Here is a 20,073-nt window from a genome sequence, read left to right on the forward strand (position 1 = left end):
ATAAATTGTATTTTAAGGGCATCTGGTGGCTCAGTGGGTTGTGTCTGCTTTCAGCTCAGGTCATGATCCCCGGGTCCTGGGATCAAGCTTCACATTGGGTTTCTACCCTTTCTCCCCTACTTGGGCTTTCTCTCTCTCTCTCTCTCTCTAATAGAATCTTAAAAAAAAAAAAAAATTAAAAATTGCATTATAAATGTAACAACACAGAAATATTGTAACTATTAACAACCAATCAGTGAAGACCATGAGGATTCATTCCTGTTTATTATCAAGATTTCTTATATGCTAAATTTGCTGAAAGTTATACTTCTGAATTAGTTTTATTAATCCTATTAACACTGGCATATATAATTTTGTTGGCACTTAGTAAAATTAGGGGACTATGGATACCCCACCAGTGCTCTTCCCAGAAAACTAACATCTGTAGCATAACTTGTTCTTTATGTGTGACAATAGTCTTAACCAACTAATGCATAGTGAAATGAACAATGGTTAGTGTTTGTTTTCTAGACACCTTTTTATTTTATTTTTAACTCTGTCTTCTAAAACATCTCAATTTACATATATGTAAAAGAACAGATTGAGAGTTAAGCATCTGACTCTTGATTTCAGCTCAGGAACTGATCTCAGGGTTGGGAGATTGAGCCCCTCCTTCGGCTTCACACTGGGCGTGATGCCGGCTTAAGATTTTCTCTCTTCCTCTCTCCCCTCATCCCCCAAAAAAGAGAATAGTGCACAGTAGTAAAAGATAAAGACTGCTTTTATAAACAAAATTCCAGTACCATTTATACTTAATATTTCTTAATCTCATCTGCTTTCCACAGACTTGATATTGTGGGTTATATTTTATTTATTTATTTTATAAAGATTTTATTTATTTGAGAGAGCGAGAGAGAGCGCACAGGAGAGGGGGGAGGGTCAGAGGGAGAAGCAGACTCCCCGCCGAGCAGGGTGCCCGATGCGGGACTCGATCCCGGGACTCCAGGATCATGACCTGAGCCAAAGGCAGTCGCCCAACCAACTGAGCCACCCACGCGCCCTGTGGGTTATATTTTAGCATGTTTCTCTGCCACCTGTATTTTCTCTGACCTGCTGGATAGATTTGCAGGCATGTTCAGGTTCTGTTTTCTTTTTTTTTTTCCCTGTAGGGATGAGGGAACATGAGGGGGTGTGGGAAAGAGCAGAATACTTCATAAAGGCATTATGCATTTTATCATTAGCCTGATTTTCAACAAATTTTAAGAATGCAGGAAGCATTGGGTGTTGTATAAGGAGAAACACTTTAGAAACCAGGAAGTATGTAATTAACAATGTTTATTTAAGAGAGTTAGAAAGACCTGTATTTTTGTTTGGGGGTTGAGTGGGCATTTGTGATCAAGTCCCAAGGATTGTAAATATTTTACCTTTAAAACTGGAGGGTAATCAAATGTTTAAGACTTAACCAAGTGACTTATATTTTAGTATGTTGTCTACTGAGGAGACAACGGGATCAGATTCTGTAGCTTTATGCTACATTCTGCACTGATTTTAATTCAGGGTATAGGTGGGAAAGTTAAAACTGTTACCTGTGATCGTTAAAGATTACCATAGTTTGAGAGGATTCTCAGTACATGGTGCTGTTCTTTCAAAGTTAAATAAATGTAGTTCTTAATATCTTAGCATTATTACAGTGATCAGATTGTGCATTTTAATGATGAAAAGTCAAAATGATTATTAGGTTTTTTTCCGTAAGTTACCTTTTTCACTGATTACCTGAATTAGGCCTGTCTTCTGTTTCTGTTCTTAAGGCCATTCCTAGTTTTATAGGTGTTAGGCATTTTGGGATGAATTTTAATAAAAATTGCTGATAAATGTTAGATGTATTAATATCTGACAGACATACTGTCCACTCTGTTTCACATATAAGATTCATTAACCAAAACATTTTTTTTCTGGTAGGATACAGCCCCAAAGGTAGTTTTTGTTGTTGTTGTTTAATGATGACTATTGATGGGCATCTGTGTATAAAACGGAGTTGCATAAGTCACGCCTGTGTGCAAAACATTACTGTTTGTTGATGCTGAAAGTCTGAAAACTTGGAAGCTTCTGACAGAGATCCAGTTTCAGTTGTGTCGTATTGCTAATCTTGTTGCTTTTAGGAAAATTGTTGCTGTAGGACCTTGTGTGAGCAGTTGCTTTGAAATACTGAATTTGAAATTTATTTATAATTTAATTAAAATCTCCACATTGAGTTTTAGTCATTCACTTTTAAAATTATGGATCATTAGAAGGCTGTATGTGTTCTCGTGCCAAAGGTGGTGTAATAAAAATATTTAGCGGGCGCCTGGGGGGCTCAGTCGTTAAGCGTCTGCCTTCGGCTCAGGTCATGATCCCAGGGTCCTGGGATCGAGTCCCACATCGGGCTCCCTGCTTGGCAGGAGGCCTGCTTCTCCCTCTCCCACTCCCCCTGCTTGTGTTCCTGCTCTCGCTGTCTGTCTCTGTCAAATAAATAAATAAAATCTTTAAAAAAAAATATTCAGCACGTTTTGGAGATACATGGGCATTAAAGCTATTTTTTTTTTTTTTTAAGATTTTATTTATTTATTTGACAGAGACAGAGCAGGAACACAAGCAGGGGGAGTGGGAGAGGGAGGAGGAGGCTTCCCGCCGAGCAGGGAGCCCGATGTGGGACTCGATCCCAGGACCCTGGGATCATGACCTGAGCCGAAGGCAGACGCCCAATGACTGAGCCACCCAGGTGCCCTAAAGCTCTATTTTTTTGAGGGATCTTAACCTTTTAAGCAAAATTGGAATATACTACAAGTAGATCTGAAAGTTCTTAGGCTGACATCTGCATGGAATTGATGTTTGCCATAGTTAAACTGGCATTATTAAAATCATATTTGACTTGTGTTTACTATTTGTGCCACAAATATTTAGTGTTTCCTTAAGTAAAAAACCATCCATTTTTAGAAAAATACTGAGATTTCTATGGATTTTCATCAGTTGTGGTCCCACTTTTCTTTCCCTTACAAGATAACCCATGAAATTGTTCTGGAATTACATAGTGGTAATGGTTGCACAAGTTTGTGTACATTTATTCTATGGTATGAGAGTCATATGTCAATTTATTTTTTATTTTTTAAAGATTTTATTTATTTGAGAGAGAATGAGAGATAGAGAGCACGAGAGGGAAGAGGGTCAGAGGGAGAAGCAGACTCCCTGCTGAGCCGGGAGCCCAATGTGGGACTCGATCCCGGGACTCCAGGATCATGACCTGAGCCGAAGGCAGTCGCTTAACCAACTGAGCCACCCAGGCGCCCAGTCATATGTCAATTTAAATGAAAAGGAACATTACCCAGTTATGGACAGCCAAGTAATTCTCCTCATTCTGTTGAGAACTTGGGAACACAGGAAACAGTGTCTTACTAGGTTTGACAGTAGGCTATAATATGAAAGCTGAGACACAATAAACACCTGATAAATGACTGTTCAAAAAGATCCTGATTTTCAGTGTGATCTCTGAGGACTTTATAATAAAAATCACACATTGCATATGGTACGTGAATAATAATTAAACAATGTATAAGTGACTGGACTGTAAAAATTCTTCCATTAGAGCTTTTTCAGAGTGCTATTTTTATTCCATATCAAAGTATATTAAGTAAATATGCCAGCACACCATGAATAAAAAGAATGGAATACATCAATTTACATACCAAATATAGTGCGTGTATGACAAGCCATATGTTATCTAATAAACTGTTGTAGCAAGCATTATATGATACAGTGAGGAAAGTGACGTGGAATTAATATCAGCTATGTTCCCTTCATTGTATAGGATTGTGTCATAGGAAGATGAGTGGTGTTTCTTTTTGTGGAGCTCCAAGCTCTCGTAAGATTTAAAGAGCCCCCAGGTAGTTCTCACATAGTGGTATATTTCAGCTGGCTTTTGATATTAAGTAGAAGGTTTTGCCACAGATAGGGTAAAGGTACAGAGTTGTAAATATCCCTGGTTGTATTTGGGGAAGCAACCAGTTGTAATTGGAAAGAGTGTTGGTTGGGTCCCTGGGTGGCTCAGTTGGTTAAGCATCTATCTGCCTTCAGCTCAGGTCATGATCCCGGGGTCCTGGGATCGAGCCCCACATCAGGCGCCCTCCTCAGTGGGGAGCCTGCTTGTCCCTCTCTCTCTCTGTCAAATGAATAAATAAAATCTTAAAAGAAAAAAGAGTGTTGGTTGTAGGAGGGCTTTGTATGGCACGTTAGGCATATGTCCTGTAGGCAGAAATAACTTAGAAACAGCTTCATGGCTAGAAAAGAGAAATTGGAGGGGAAAAAAGATGTATTAAGTAGTTAACATTGTAAATGTTGGAATGGAGAGGAGGTACAGGAATTTCTGAGGTAGACTGGTCTTGGTGTAATTGAGTTAAAGTTCTGAGAGTGTTCTGAAGGGAGAAAATAATGAAGTATAGCTTAGATTTTTATCTTTTATGACTAAGATTATAGTAGTAAAGGTTACATGAAAGGGAGGTTTAGAGGGCTTGAGTTGTTTGAATTTTGGGGAAAAAGTTTGTTGATACTTCTCTTACAGCTCTTCTAGAAGGTATCCCAGTAGACAGTGGAGAAAAGTAGTTGAGGGTGAAGTACAGTGATGGAGAATTCTCCATTGAAATGCAAGACAGGGGCACCTGGATGGCTCAGTTGGTTAAGCGACTGCCTTCGGCTCAGGTCATGATCCTGGAGTCTCGGGATCGAGTCCCACATCGGGCTCCCTGCTCAGCGGGGAGTCTGCTGCTCCTTCTGACCCTCCCCGCTCTCATGCTCGCTCGCTCGCTCTCATTCTCTCTAATAAATAAAAAATAAAAAATAAAAAAAATGCTAGACAAGTGAAAGAGGCTAGCCATCATATTAAACCAATATTTAAGCCCTTACTTTGTTCTAGGCACACAAGAGTTTTAGGTTTTGGATTAATAAATTATAGAAATAGTGACTGTAGATCATAGCCCCTCTCCCCCATGTTACTCGGATTAGTGGGTCTATCATCCTGCCTCCCTCCTTTTTTCCATTTTTCTGATATTCCTGAGTAGCAGTGGACCTGAAGGAAGAGCACATAAAGTATTTAGGTTTTGAATTGGGTGAGACCATCTGCTTGGAAAGGCATGTGATTCAGACCAACGCGGTTCTTAGCTACTTGGGAAAGCTAAGGGATGCCTTCGTAGATGTCATTTTAAGCATAAGGTGAAATTTTGGATTTCCTCTGAGCCCCTCTGATGGTTTTATTTTGCATTGGAACATGATCATGTCATTGTTGCTAGGTGGATTTTAGTTGAGGGCATAGTTTTAGTACAGATGTACTTTCAACATAAACCTGGTATTATTGACTTAAAATTTTGGTAGTACATTCTTTATTTCACTTAGCATTCATTTTGGGCTGTTTGCTTATTTTTCTGTGTGTCTTGGACTCTTTGTAAGTAGGTGGAAGATACCTTTTTCCTGGGAAAACATTTGACCCTCAGTTATGGACAGCCAAGTAATTCTCATTCTTCTATTGAGGACTTGGGAGTGCAGGAAACAATAAGTAATTATTAGGTTTGACAGTAGGCTATAGTATGAAAGCTGAGACATTATAAACACCTGATAAGCAAATGATGGTTCAAAAAGACCCTGAGAATCTGCTGTATGATTCTGAATTAAATGCCGTTCTGGTTATAACCTCTAATTGAAAGATAGCCTCTGCTGTTTTAGGATTCTGTTTCAGGATACTCTTAGATTTTGGTAGATTTTGTCATTCTCCTTGACATTTTTTTTTTTTATTTTTAAAATTTAGCTTTATTGAGATAGATGTATTTATACATATTATAAAATTTTATTTTTAAAAATTTTTAAGAGATTTTATTTATTTGAGAGTGAGAGCCAGGGTAGGGGAGGAAGAGGGAGTAGCAGACTCCCCACTGAGCAGGGAGTCCTATGTGGGGCTCGATTCCAGGACCCTGGGATCATGATCTGAGCCGAAGGCACTTAAATGACTTGAGCCAGCCAGGCACCCCTATAAAATTCATTTTAAAGTATACAATTCAAATTAGTACATTTAGAGTTGTGCGGTCATGACCACCGTGTTCTAATGTTAGAACATTCCATCATACCAAAAACAAACACTTGTTAACAGTCTCTATTCTTCTATCCCCAGACTTAGCAACTACTAACCACCTCTATCTATAGATTTGCCTATTCTGGACATTTCATATCAGTGGATTTGTACAGTATTTGTCTTTTATGATTGATTTCTTACTCTTATTAATGGTTCATCCATGTTGTACCATTTGATAGTACTTCATTCCTTTTTTTTTTCTTTTAATTTTATTTGAGAAAGAGCATGACCAGGGAGGGGGTGGGGAGGGAGAGGGAGAAGCAGACTCCCTCCTGACCAGGGAATCCAACGTTGATCCCAGAACCCCAGGATCATGACCTCAGCTGAAGGCAGAGGTTTAACTAACAGAACCACCCAGCAATATAATTGTTGGATTATATTCCATTGTATGGATGATACCATGGATAAATATGGTTTATCCGTTCATCAGTTGGTGGACATTGGAGATGTTCTCACATTTTGAATGATGCTACTGTGGACCTTTGTATACACACTTTTTTGCATAGACTTAGTTTTCATCTCTCTTGGGTATATACTAAGAGTAGAATTAATTGCTGGGTCTTAACAGTATCTCCATGTTTAACCTGAGGTACTGCCATACTGTCTTTCAAAGCATTTGTACTATTTTACATTCCCATCAGCCACATGTATGAGCGTTCTACTCTCTCCACATACTTGCCAGCATTTGCTGTATTATTATCTGTCCTTGTTATTTAACTACTAGTTCAGGGGTGAGCAGTGTTATCCCATTGTGGTTTTAATTTGCATTTTCTTAAAAACTAGTGATGTTGAGGGGCACCTGGCTACCTCAGTCGAAAAAGCATGCAACTCTTGATCTCATTTGTGAGCTCAAGCACCACATTGGATGTAGAGATTACTAAAAAAAAAAACTAATGACTTTGAGTTTTTGTGTTCTTACTAGATACTTGTTTATTTTTGGAGAAATGTATTCAGAGCCTTTGCTCGTTTTTATATTGGGTTTTCTTGTTGAATGTAAGGCCTTATATATTGTAAATACACGTCTATGGATATAGTATCTGATACTGACATTTTTGAGGTTTATTACTGTTTTCAGTTTTTTATAGTTTCACTATTCTGCCTTGTGTTCACAGGAGATGTGTTAACTATCACTTTATACTAAGGACATTTACTAGTTTATAAAGATTAAGGTTTTATTATAGACTGAACAATTATAGTATTCTAAGCTGTGTTTGGAAATGATATATAGGCGGTAGATATCTGTGGAAACAACAAAATAGAACGGTGTCCGATAGAACTTTCTGTGCTGATAGAAATATTCTATATCTACAAGGTTAGTGTGGTAGACATTAGTCAAATATGGCTTTTCTGCGTTGAAATTTGGCTAATGTGACTAAGGAACTGAGATTTTAATTTGAATAGCCACATGTGGCTAATGATTGCTCAGCTTGACACTGCAGGTATAGGGTGCTGCAAAGTTAAGCCTTACTGGGTCTAATGAATTTTGAGTAGTTTTGAGTATGAGAATTGTAATGACTGAAGACTTCTCTTCAAGCAGGAGGTTAGAGAACTCAGACTGCAGTTTTAAACAGAACAATGCTGACAAGGAATATGGGTTAGGGTTATCCAAGAAACTAAATTTTCAGGGAAAGAGAAGGTAGCCTTTGATAAATAGGATAAGATTATATTTTGATATGCCCTCTTAAGAACTGTAATCCAAGGAATGAAAAAGTCCAACAAATAAGAGTTTGACTTATTCAGGCAGATATAAAACTTTTTTTCTGGGACCTTTATTACCTTAAAATAATGTACTATTACTGTCAGATTAGTGGAGTTTAGCAAAGGAAAGAGATTCTTAGGGTACAAAATATGTAATAGCAGGAGAAACTTACCAGTGGAAATTCTTGTTTGTGATTTCCTTAAGGCAAGTATGACATGATAGTCTTATCACATCCATTATTGGAACAAGATCTGATTTTTATTTTGTAATAGCTTGGAAAATGATGCGATTTTTGTGGTAGATTATTATGTTCAACTTACGTTTGCCTGATTTTCCTAGAGGCAAACTCCCCAATAGTCTTTATAAAGCTAGGAAAAAACCAGGTCAGTATTCCTGGCTTTCCAGCTATAAAGATAGTTTAGTTTGTTGTGTTAGTGTTGTTTGTGACACGTTCTTTGCTAGAGGCCACTTTAGGAGAGGCATTGTTGTGTTCACAAAGGGTGCTATGGTGGAAAATAAATGGTCTTAGAGAAGATGGGTTGGTTGAACACATAAAAGCAAGTTAACGCATCTTTAGCTCTTACTAAATGAGATGGGAAGCTGTTGGAGAGTTTTGACGTTAATCCAGACTGATTTGCTTACCGATCAGTGTGAAGGCTTGGGGAGGAATCAGATGTCACCAAAGTTTTGGCCTGGACAACCAGAGACTTGGAATTTACAGAAACAGTGATAAGAGAAAAACATGGGAACAAGATTGGGGAGTGAATATTCACAGATTGGTCATGGACATGTTTATTAGACATTCACTTTGAGAGATGTTAATTAGGCAAAGTTAATTAATTATGTTAATTCACTTTGAGAGATGTTAGTTAGGCATAATCTCCGTTTATGCGGAGACACAGTAGTGTCTGCTTATAGGTCATAAACCCCACAATATTGGATGAATGAAGATAGAAAGTGGAGATCCCGGGAGAGAGGAATCAGTATGGGTAATTGAGAATGCCATAAAGGAAGAAACCTGGAGAAAAACCAGAAGCTTGAAGTGTCCCAGCTGTGTGAATATGTATTAAAAGAGTAGAGGGATGAACTGCAAATGTTAAGTAATACGAAGAATTAAAAATGTGTGGGGATCATTGGTGACTTCAACAAGGGTAGGTTTTGATAATGGTTGGGCAGAAACATTACAGGGAGATTTCAAGAATGGAGAAAGATAAAAATAGGTCACTTTTTTACATACAGCAGAGTTTACTCTGTACAGTTTTAACGTACATAGTATAAATAAGATACAGTATCTGCCAGTATAATCAAGATAGAGATAGTTCCATCCTTCCCAAAAATTCACCATGTAGCACTTTTCCTAATCAATTTCTCCACCCTAGCCCTTGGCATACCACAAATCTGTGTTCTCAGACAACTACTTAAATTTATTTTATTGTAAGCTAAAGAAGTGTACTCTTCTGGCCTGCCTTGGTAAAATGAGGAATACAGAAATGAATGTGCTTACATGTTCTTAACATATGGTCTGTAAACAGTATTCTCAATAAATACTCTTTTAATTTTGGTTTTATAAAAAAAGTAAGAAGTTGTGCCACACTGACAGTTCTTAAGACACTATCTTTGTAAAAGACCCAAAGTGACATTTGGGGAGTAGTATATATGTTAACATTATGACAAATGAATAAGGTCGTAATTCTTGGGAAATTGTGTCTATTAAAGATTATCACCTGGATGTAAAGTTTGATGTAAGCAGAAGCAAAGATTTAAAAAAAAAAAAAAATTTTTTTTCCCCCTGAACATAGTCTTCAATCCAGTACTGTTCCTGAATGGATTGATCAAAGCAGCCCACATATTTTATCGCTCAGATTATTTTTTGTTTAGAAAATTTTCAGGTGAATTTTCAAGTTGTCTTTTCTGGAAACACCTGAGTTAACATAGCTTCCTAGATGAATCAAGACAAATCACTATATTTTCTAAATTTTAAGATGTAGCTTTTATTTTTTTAAATATGTAAAATTGGGTGCATCTTAAAATGAGTAGGTATAGTTAACTATTTTTTCCCTCTCGCAGAGTTGTAAATAAATCAGTGAGGCAATTTTCAGTTGTATGTATTGAAAATTTCAAATGTTACCTTTGAATTTGCAAAAATACCCCCAAATACTAAACCGACAATTCTTTCTGAAAGATTGTAGAACCGTTTATTCATTGGCAACATTGTTTCTACATGTACAGGGTCTGTTAATTCCTTTTTTTTTTAAGATTTTATTTATTTGAGAGAGCACATGGAGGGGAGGGCCAGAGGGAGAAGCAGACTCCCTGCTGAGCAGCAGGGAGCCCCATGTGGGACTCGGGACTCCTCCTTTTTGTAAGCGGGAATGCATGTGCTGTTCCCAGCCTTGATCATTGTTCTTTGGGCAGTGTTCTTAAACCCACAAAGGTGGTTAGGTAATCTTTGTTTTTCCTTTAGTTACAAAATTGTTTTTTCTTTAAAATTTAATAGTTTGGGTGCCACTATATATTGAATGATCCTTTGTAGCATACTGGTTTGTCCTTTAGTCCCTTTATCATTGAGGTGAGCAGGGCTTGCTCAAGTTTTTCAGTGTATAGATCATCTATATCTTTAATGGACCACTGGTTAAAGGCAACACAAAGCTAAGGAACATAAAGTACAACTCTGCAAATTTATATTGGTAATTGGCACTCCATTCATAAATTGCATTAGCAAAACAAGTTTTAAGTTCACAGTTTATTCAGTTCAGCTTCTCCCAAGAAGACTCACCAAGGCAGCATGTTTGTGGAAAAATACCTGCAAGTAAGGCTTAGAAATTGTTTCTTCAGAAATAAAACACAAATTATAAAAATTTATTTTTAAGCACAACAAGCATTTCGGCAACATGAAAACAGGTTTTTTGGGATCCGTTTTTTCATGAGTTTCATATTTACATTTTAATGTAAACCTGAATTAAACATTACATAGACATTTTAAAGCTCCCCCCTTTATTCTTATATAAATAAAGCCAAGTCAGTAGGCTACTCATAAATCTTTGAGATTTAAAGGAATACAGACTATTAAAATTACATTAGGGTGAACTTAAAAAAAATTTTAGTTTTGGGGGCCTGGGTGGCTCAGATGGTTGAGCATCTGCCTTCTGCTCAGGTCATGATTCCAGGGTCCTGGGATCGTAAAAAAAATTTTAGTTTTGGGGGCCTGGGTGGCTCAGATGGTTGAGCATCTGCCTTCTGCTCAGGTCATGATTCCAGGGTCCTGGGATCGAGTCCCCGCATGGGGCTCCCTGCTCGGAAGGGGGCTGGCTTCTTCCTCTCCCTCTGCTGCTCCCCCTGTTTGTGCTCTTTCACTCTCTGCCAAATAAATAATCTTTTAATTAAAAAAAATTTGTTTTTAGTTAAGCATTTGTCTACATGTTAAAATGAACTTTATACCATAATCTTTAATCGTGCATTTAAGGTAATTTCACTGTGTTACTTTTACTACATTAAAAATGAATGACATGATTTTTTTTTTTTTTTAAAGTCTGAGGGGTTGTACTTTGGTAGTTTTAAAAGATAATGGAAAATAGTTATCCAATCATTCAAATACAGTTTCATAGAAGCTTTTACAAAGAATGGGAAAGAACTATCCAGAAATATTTTATAATGTTCAGAGATACCAATTACTGAAAGCCTTGATTCTTTAATAGTATATAAGGAGTGCGTGCTGAAGGTTTACCCTGGGTGGTATGGTGGGAAACCTGTAGTTGAAGTTGCAGATTGTCACAGGAGAGTGAGCCCACTGACGAGAATAAAACTTAGAACAATTGCAGTAGCAGAGAGTCTTCACTCAGGGCTTTAGTTTCAACTCTTAAGTGAATTGTTGGTGCACTGGTTTATGTCTAGAGTCATGGTGGCTAGAGTTTGAGGTGAGTATCTCATCAACTGGAAGTTTATTTAACTAGTAAATACTGGAGCTAGGATGCTGCTCTTTGGCTCTTAAACTCTGTACATAATTTTTGCTGTTGTTTCCCATGGTTTCCTCTAGATCCCACAGACTACATTTTACTGATACTTACTGGGATTTTGTTCATATCACTTTCTTAAAATCCTTCTTTTTGAATCTCATGAATTTGTACTTAGTTTTCTGGACTTCTCTAAAGCACATTTTAGGTGGCTGACTTAGTCGGTGACTCTTAGGTGGTGAATTCGAGCCCCGTGTGTGGCATAGAGTTTCGAGTTTCGTTTCTGAGAAATGAGCACTCATTTTAGATTTGGTCTTGTTCCTGCATCAGTGATTTTTAACTTTATTGTGAGTAGGTACGTTCATAGTATTTTAGCAGTTTGGGAGATCCTCACACATTCTAAAGCCCAAACAACATGGTAGGTAGCCTGTAAAATCAGTCCTAGGAAAATCAGGGGTAAGCAGGGAGAAACATAATCTTGAAATTCATTGTAGATAAAAAATAATGAAGCAGAAGAAAATACTTCCTGACACTTGAATGAAATTATAATGGGATTGCATATTTAAACTGAATGTGATAAGCCACTGTTGTACAGGGAGGAGGGAGTAATCTTATTAGATTGCTCTTACCTATAAATTATAGCATGTAGCTTTTATTTTTGTTACGATTTATTTTAGAGAGAGTACACAAGTGGGGGGAAGAGCAGAGGGAGAGAGAAAAGCAGACTCCCTGCTTAGCCTAGAGCTGATGCCATGACCCTGAGATCATGACCTGAGCTGAAATAAAGAGATGTTTATCTTATTTTATTTTATTTGTTTACGTAATCTCCACACCCAACATAGGGCTGGAACTTAAAACCCCGAGACCAAGAATTTCATTCTCTACTGACTGAGCCAGCCAGGCACCTCTGTTAACTTCTATTTTTAATAAATGACTTGTAATGCTTATGTTTTGCTTGGAGATTAGGACAGTTTGTCTTATCTGTTCAGATAATTACTTAGCTAATGTGCATCCAGAAGTGTTTTAATTTCTTTAAAATGGTATCTTAATGACCTTTTTTATTTGGGCTAGATTTTATATCAACACTTAAATGTCCAGAATTCTGATTTAGGGTGCAGTCATAATTCTCTTGGGATTTAGTGCTTGTTCCTTTTGTTACAATGAAAGTTTCATGAAGACTTTTTAATGATTTTGGCTTTATCACTAGGGAATCAGCACATGATACTAATCTTGATAAGCAAGGTTTTCTTGGAGGGAAATGGTTAACTTAATTTGCAACTAGTTCTTGAAGCTGTAATATTTCCTATCCCTTTGAACTGGAGTGTTGTCAGAGTAGGCATAATTTTCATGTTTTCACAATTGTGCACTTTGACATTTTACAAGGAAGATCTGCTTAAACTTCCTTAGGGGAATCTTTGTGTGAGTGTTTCATGAGTCCCATTTTTGCTTGAGCAGCAGTTAAGTTCCATGGCACTACAAGCCCTTTAGCACTACCAGTTGGTCTTCTGAAACTTCTTTTTTCTTCTGAAAACTAGAGCATTTGACTTCGATTTGTATTTGTGGGGCCATTACACAGATTTAAAAGTGCATTTCTTGCCTCATTTTCATTGTGATGATTAACCTGCATCAGGTGAAATTGTATGGTTCAAAAGGAAGTTCCAGTGCCTACAAATAGAGGGAATCTGGAATGGCAAGATAATTGGTTTAGAGACTGGTGCTGAGTGGGTTGGTTGGGAAGGGATAGGTAGGTGAGATCCAGCAGTATTGGGTCATGAGATGTTTCATGCCCAAAGATAAAGATAACTCACCTTTGTTTACCTCCAGAAATTGCTTTTAAAATACCATCATCTTGCACAAAGGAGAGTGGTTTCTGAATTATTTTGTTTTATTTTATAGTTTTGAATTATTATACTGTGGGGCATTAATGGGCCAAAAGAAGAAAAGCTTTATGTATGGAAAGTAGTGATAAAATGTTATAATAAGTACACTTTTTGTTTGTGTTAATTCCCATAAACCAATTAAAACTGATAAATTAACAACTCATTTACAATTTGCTGCAGAACTCCTGGGTGGCTTAGTTGGTTAAGCATCTGCCTTTGGCTCAGGTCATGATCCCAGGGTTCTGGGATCGAGTCCCACATCATGTTCCTTGCTCAGCGGGGAGCCTGCTACTCCTTCGGACAGCTGCTTCCCGTTTGCATGTGCCGTCTCTCTCTCTCTCTTGCAAATAAATAAAATCTTTTTAAAAAAAAATTCGCTGAGAAGAAACCTGTAGAAGCACTAATAATACTTTCTGAATCCTACATTTTCTTATTTCCTGGGACTCAAAACTTTATAAAGTGCTCCTTAAGAGAACTTAGAACAAGAATTATGAGTGCTTTAGTAACTTATACCACATCGTTGTTTCTTTAGTACTTGACAAATTAATAACTACCGTGCTTCAAGGGAAAAAGTATTGGTGGTCTTGACTAAAAACTGCTTGGTTGAAAATTACTAACTTGTACCCTCACTTGTTTGGCAGTGTACCATGTGCTCTTTCTTAATTTAGGAAAATGTTCCTGTCATAGGTACTCCTAGGAAAAAAATGAGCTACTAGTATATTAAAATTGGAATGGAAAAAACAAGATTAAGTTGGGTTGAGGAAAGTTAGCTACTAAAAAGGTGCAGAACAGAATTAAAAAGATTTTTTTCCGTGGTAGGTCTTACCTTATGCTGCCAGTCTATTGTAAAAATAAAAACATGGAATGTAGAGGTTTTCTAGAACTATTATCCATGTAAGTTTTTTGGTTGTACTTTGAATTTTCTCTTTACAAAAATGAAAGTCATTACCAAGCCATCATTTCGAGGTGTATCGTTAGCAGTCACTGGGATACTTCTCCAGTGGAAGCAGCAGTTAAGTAACCAGTGGGTGGTTTTTTTTTTTTTTTTTTTTTGAGATCTGATGTGTGCTGCGGAGTGGATGTAAGCGAACAAAACACAGTATTCTCCATCCTGTTGGAATTGGAACTATGAGTGCATCCTCTGCTTAAATGTTGTTAGAATGGACCATGGCTTTTTATACAAAGCTAACACATATGAATGGCTCTTTGTTTTTGTAGGCCAAAACTGGTTAATACTATCAGTTTTATATGGTTCAATTTAGTATCGCTAACTGATGGGATTTAACTCACAATAAATACCACTGTTTGCAGACTCCGTTAATTGCAGTCCCTTTTTGTATTTTATTTGGGATTGTTTCTATGTTTTATTTATTGAATTGTAGCATATATAGAGTAAAATCACAAAATACATATTTTGTGTATATACACACAAATACATATGTAGGCTGTTCATTATACAAAGTAATGCTTTGTTAATACTGCCAGAGTACAGAGGAACCTTTTATGTCCATCACTTAAAGCCAACCAACTATCATTGGATATGCATGTGTGTATGTAGTATTTTCTTTAAGTAGCTGCTATATTCAGAACAGCAAAGAAGGTAGGTTTTTACTGGACTTCTGAATGAAATTAGCAAAAAAATTGAGGGACAGTGAACATTATTATTTTATAAGGTCACTGATCGATCTTGCTGACTTAGTTGTGAAGGAATTCTGTTTTCCTTTTATCCAATAGGATGTATAGTTACCCAGCACGTGTTCCTCCTCCTCCTCCTATTGCTCGGGCTGTAGTTCCTTCAAAACGCCAGCGTGTATCAGGAAACACCTCACGAAGGGGCAAAAGTGGCTTCAATTCTAAGAGTGGACAGCGAGGATCTTCTTCCAAGTCTGGAAAGTGTATGTATTATTATTGCAGCTTTGTGATTCTATTTCTTATGTGTAAGGAAATTGGGGCACCTAGGTGGTTCCGTCATTAAGTCTTTGGTTCAGGTCATGATCCCAGGGTCCTTGGGATCGAGCCCTGCGTTGGGCTCTCTGCTCAGCAGGAGGCCTGCTTCTCCCTCTCCCCCTGCTTGTGTTCCCTCTCTCACTCTCTCTGTCAAAATAGATAAATAAATCCTTAAAAAAAATACTAAAAGTAGAAATAGGGAAATTAATGTAGTTAATAATGGGGTTTGTACAAATGGCTTTGTATAAGCAAAACAATGGAAGAGGAGAAGATAGTAGTGATTAGGGGGCCAATTAAAGTTTTAGACTTTAGGGAGCTAAGCACTTGTAAATTTACAAAATGTGTAAGTCAGTCAAACAGTACAAAAAGTGCTTTCAAATATAATTGAGGTCTGTAGTGGGCCTACAAAAGAAAGAATACTTTTGCTAAGGGAGTAGGCACATTAGATTTAGTTTTTAGCTACCAACTAAAAAAATGAGGATCCCCATGACTGGGACAGTATATGATCTTGGCTCCATTTCTCCCCTGGGATCTGCTGGCTATTGCCATATGGTTTAGTTGGAAATGTGTTTGGCATCTGGTAGCTTCTGGTAGAGTTGATTCTAATCTAGAGTTTTATTTGTATTAAAGTGAAAGGTGATGACCTTCAGACCATTAAGAAGGAGTTGACCCAGATAAAACAAAAAGTGGATTCTCTACTGGAAAGCCTGGAAAAAATTGAGAAAGAACAGAGCAAACAAGGAGGTAAATGGTCTTGCCGCTTGTTGGGTGTAAAGTTGGGTTAGTTACCAAAGGTAGTTGAAGGTATATGTTGGAATAGTGGGATATAAAGCAATTGAATATGAAACTTGGGGAATTTGAATTGGGAAGGGCATTTGTGTGGGAGGATTTAGATTTGTGCTGCAGTTCTGTGATCATTAGTGGGGATTGTCTACATCCTGTGGACATTACTTGCCCCTAGACAGACTTGTCCTTCTCATCCCCAGTAGAGATGAAGAATGATAAGTCAGAAGAGGAGCAGAGCAGCAGCTCCCTGAAGAAAGATGAGACTAATGTGAAGATGGAGTCTGAGGGGGGTGCAGATGACTCTGCTGAGGAGGGGGACCTACTGGATGATGATGATAATGAAGATCGGGGGGATGACCAGGTGAAAACCACGGGAAAGGAAAGAAAGAGGTGGTGGAGGGGGGAGCAGGGACACATGGAGTGCCTCTAACTCCATCCTATTTGTGTCTGTTTCTCACAGCTGGAGTTGATCAAGGATGATGAAAAAGAGGCTGAGGAAGGAGAGGATGACAGAGACAGCGCCAATGGCGAGGATGACTCTTAAGCACATAGTGGGGTTTAGAAATGTTGTCCCATTATTTCTTTATCTAGGCGCTTGTCTAAGATCAAAATTTTCACCAGATCCTCTCCCCTAGTATCTTCAGCACATGCTCACTGTTCTCCCCATCCTTGTCCTTCCCATGTTACATTAATTCATATTGCCCTGCGCCTAGTCCCATTTTCACTTCCTTTGACGCTCCTAGTAGTTATGTTAAGTCTTACCCTGTAATTTTTGCTTTTAATTTTGATACCTCTTTATGACTTAACAATAAAAAGGATGTGTGGTTTTTATCAACTGTCTCCAAAATAATCTCTTGTTATGCAGGGAGTACAGTTCTTTCCATTCATTCATACATGAGCTCAGTAGTTGCTTCCCTAACTGCAGAGGCAATCGCATTAGTTGAGTAGCACCTGAGAGCAGCTTTGAGTTAGAGGTATGTGTGTTATACCCCACATAAGAGAGCTATGTGGGGCTGTTCAACACAAATGTAACAATGTATTTTTGTGAATGAGAGTTGGCATGTCAAATGCATCCTCTAGAAAAATAATTAGTGTAATAGTCTTAAGATTTGTTTTCTAAAGTTGATACTGTGGGTTATTTTTGTGAACAGCCTGATGTTTGGGACCCTTTTTTCTCAAAATAAACAAGTCCTAATTAAACCAGGAATTTGGAGAAAAAAAAAAACACCTGGTTTTTTATTTTTGTATTTTACAATTGTTTAAATTCTTTGTTTTGCAGCGGCCTCCACAAAAACCCTAGAATGTACTAGATATATTTTTCTTTGAGTCATAGTCATCACTCATACCAACATACACTACTCAAATGATGTGTCATTGGGTTGGGTATTGCATTAAGGAGACAGTAACTTTGATGTGGAGTGGAGATTCTTGCACAGAATAGCTTTTTTAATCCTAATGAAAAGGTTTGGGAATTACATTAAGCTTTTTCATTGATGTTTTGTGGTCCAGTTGGCACCCTTTTTGAGATCTTTTTTTGTGTGCTAAATCGTTTTGTCCTTAAATGGAAGAGGTTCAACCATATCACGATTTTAGGAAAATTAGAACAACTGGAGAATGAAACCTCTGTTTTCTTCCACTTTATCCTTTTAATTGCCATTTAGAGTCCCAGTTACTTTCTGGATTCTGAGTCTGTGCCTCCCAAGTTCCCAAAAATAGAAAAGCTCTTTCTTCCCTGCTCTTCTGTAGTTTATACCTTCCCAGGTGACTGAGAACATTTACTTTCAGTTAGTTAAATCCATATAAATAATTTTTGTCCCCTCCCTCCTATGTGATTAATTCAGGTTTGGTTTTTTTTTTTTTAGGCATGATACTAATTAGCACCTAGACTTCTAAGGATGGATTTATTAAACAGCTTCTAGATTTGTTAACGCTTGCCTAATCCTGAAAGGTCTGGTTTATTTATGTTTTATACTTGGTTCCAGCAGAGCAGGACAAGAACATGGTTAGTTTGGACTATTACCATTCACACAAACCTTGGGTTCCCCAGAAAGTTGCTGTTTCACAGCATGCAACAAAGGCATTTATATCCAATCTACTGTGAGCAGAAGTCCTGTCCTGTTAGGATCTCAAAAATCGTTTTATATAACAGGTGACAAACCAGAATAGAAGGAAGAGGCTGAACGGTGAACTACCCCTTTGGACCCGACATCCATAGTACAAAAGTAGCTTTTGTGGGTTAATTTGGTCAGAAATACTTTTACCCACCCTGTCTTCTGATCTTACATGATTTCATGTTACACAAACTCACTTTCAGCACATAATCCCAAAAAGAAAATAAGCTGGATGCTTAGAAGAAAGGGTAAAGGTTCTAAGATGTTAGTAAAACCCATTTAAGGTTATAATGTTAGCCATCAGTACTTCTAAGATGCTGAACCAGTTAGACCAGGCATGAAAGTGTCTACTTTAATTTCATATGAAACCAAGTATTGAAAGAAACTGTAGAAAGCTTAGAGAAATGGTCATATGCTCTTTGAAAATATGCACACACACAAGGTTATTGATAAAATGCCAAGACATTTCCAGTTTGTCATAATGGGGAAGAGTTTTCATACTCTAGGTCTCAGGCTATTAGGAGTTAAATTTCCCTATGGAACTAAGAGAACAGTACTGTAGGTTTCTATAATCATGGGTTATACTCCTCTAATACTTGGAAATTCAGGCTCCTAGGCCAAAACTTACAGAAAAGGAAACATGACTGAAATAGTGTATAGTTCGCTGATCAAATGCAGACACTACAAGCTATTTAAAAAAGAGGCCATTGTCTTAAAGACGATTGATCTAATGAAGGCTTATAGTCACTGTTAACATTTAACTGGGCCCCAGGAAGAGATTGGAATGGGTTCAGTAGAAATAGAGGCAGAGCAAGCAGCCGGCTCATAGGGTTAGCAGTGGGTTGGCAGTGTGGGTGGGGTTGAAAAGCTTGACAGTTTCAGAGTCAGCTAATTGTCTAGAGGGAATTTGGGGTAACTATCTCAAAGGCCAAGGCCTTAAGCTATTTAGAAGTAAGATTTTAAAAACAGTAAAATATGGTGATGCATTTGTTGGGTATTATAAAATTCAGAATAATGGTTTACCCAGTATGCCCAGGAAATGTAAGAAAATAGCCTGGAAGCCTTTAAGATTGCAGTGTCCGGCCAAGATTGGATGAAGAAGGTGGATGACTTAAATGAAATCCCTTTGGAACATTTCTGATGCTACATAATTTCTAATGGGGAGACTTCTATGGAGTTCACTGGCAAAGGTACTTTCCTAATTTGCTATTTCACCAGTGAAAGGAGCTAACTTAAAGCTGTTGGATTGGAATGGATGACATTTGGAACACTTGAAAAGAGGGTTCCCAATAGATTTCAGTTCACCTGGCACCCCAACATCTGAAACCTGCAAGGATTAGTAGTGCTAGTCAGTACATACATGTTTTAAAGTCTCCCTTAACAGATGGAACTAGGTGTAAGAGAATGGGAAAATACAAGAACAATAGAATTACGGTAAATCAGAAAGGAATTAAAACGCAGTCAAATGAGTATTGAGAATGTAATGGAAGGATAGATAAAAGTAAGCATCATTCTAGCCATAGAGTAATTATAAAATATCAGTAAAGGAATCTAGTGAATTAACTCAGCAGTA

General features: G+C 37.6%; 1 protein-coding gene across 11 annotated transcripts in view; it reads left to right on the top strand.

Moving 5' to 3' along the window:
- Positions 1–17,224, top strand: part of HNRNPC (heterogeneous nuclear ribonucleoprotein C) — a 53,724-nt gene extending 36,500 nt beyond the window's left edge. For 9 of the 11 annotated variants that reach the window (XM_028095124.2, XM_028095121.2, XM_028095125.2 and 6 more), the window contains 4 exons: positions 15,391–15,551; positions 16,234–16,347; positions 16,590–16,750; positions 16,850–17,224. In XM_028095124.2, the coding sequence (XP_027950925.1) occupies positions 15,391–15,551; positions 16,234–16,347; positions 16,590–16,750; positions 16,850–16,933 (520 nt within the window). In that variant the 3' untranslated portion in view covers positions 16,934–17,224. The remainder of the gene's footprint in view (positions 1–15,390; positions 15,552–16,233; positions 16,348–16,589; positions 16,751–16,849) is intronic. The other 2 variants (XM_088024682.1, XM_088024683.1) reach the window with 1 other exon arrangement.
- The last annotated feature ends 2,849 nt before the right edge of the window (positions 17,225–20,073 follow it).

Source organism: Eumetopias jubatus, unplaced genomic scaffold (assembly GCF_037043125.1).
Source record: "Eumetopias jubatus isolate StellerSeaLion01/CBP00866 unplaced genomic scaffold, mEumJub1_p1.0 scaffold_7, whole genome shotgun sequence".
In the NCBI taxonomy this organism is placed as follows: domain Eukaryota; kingdom Metazoa; phylum Chordata; class Mammalia; order Carnivora; family Otariidae; genus Eumetopias; species Eumetopias jubatus.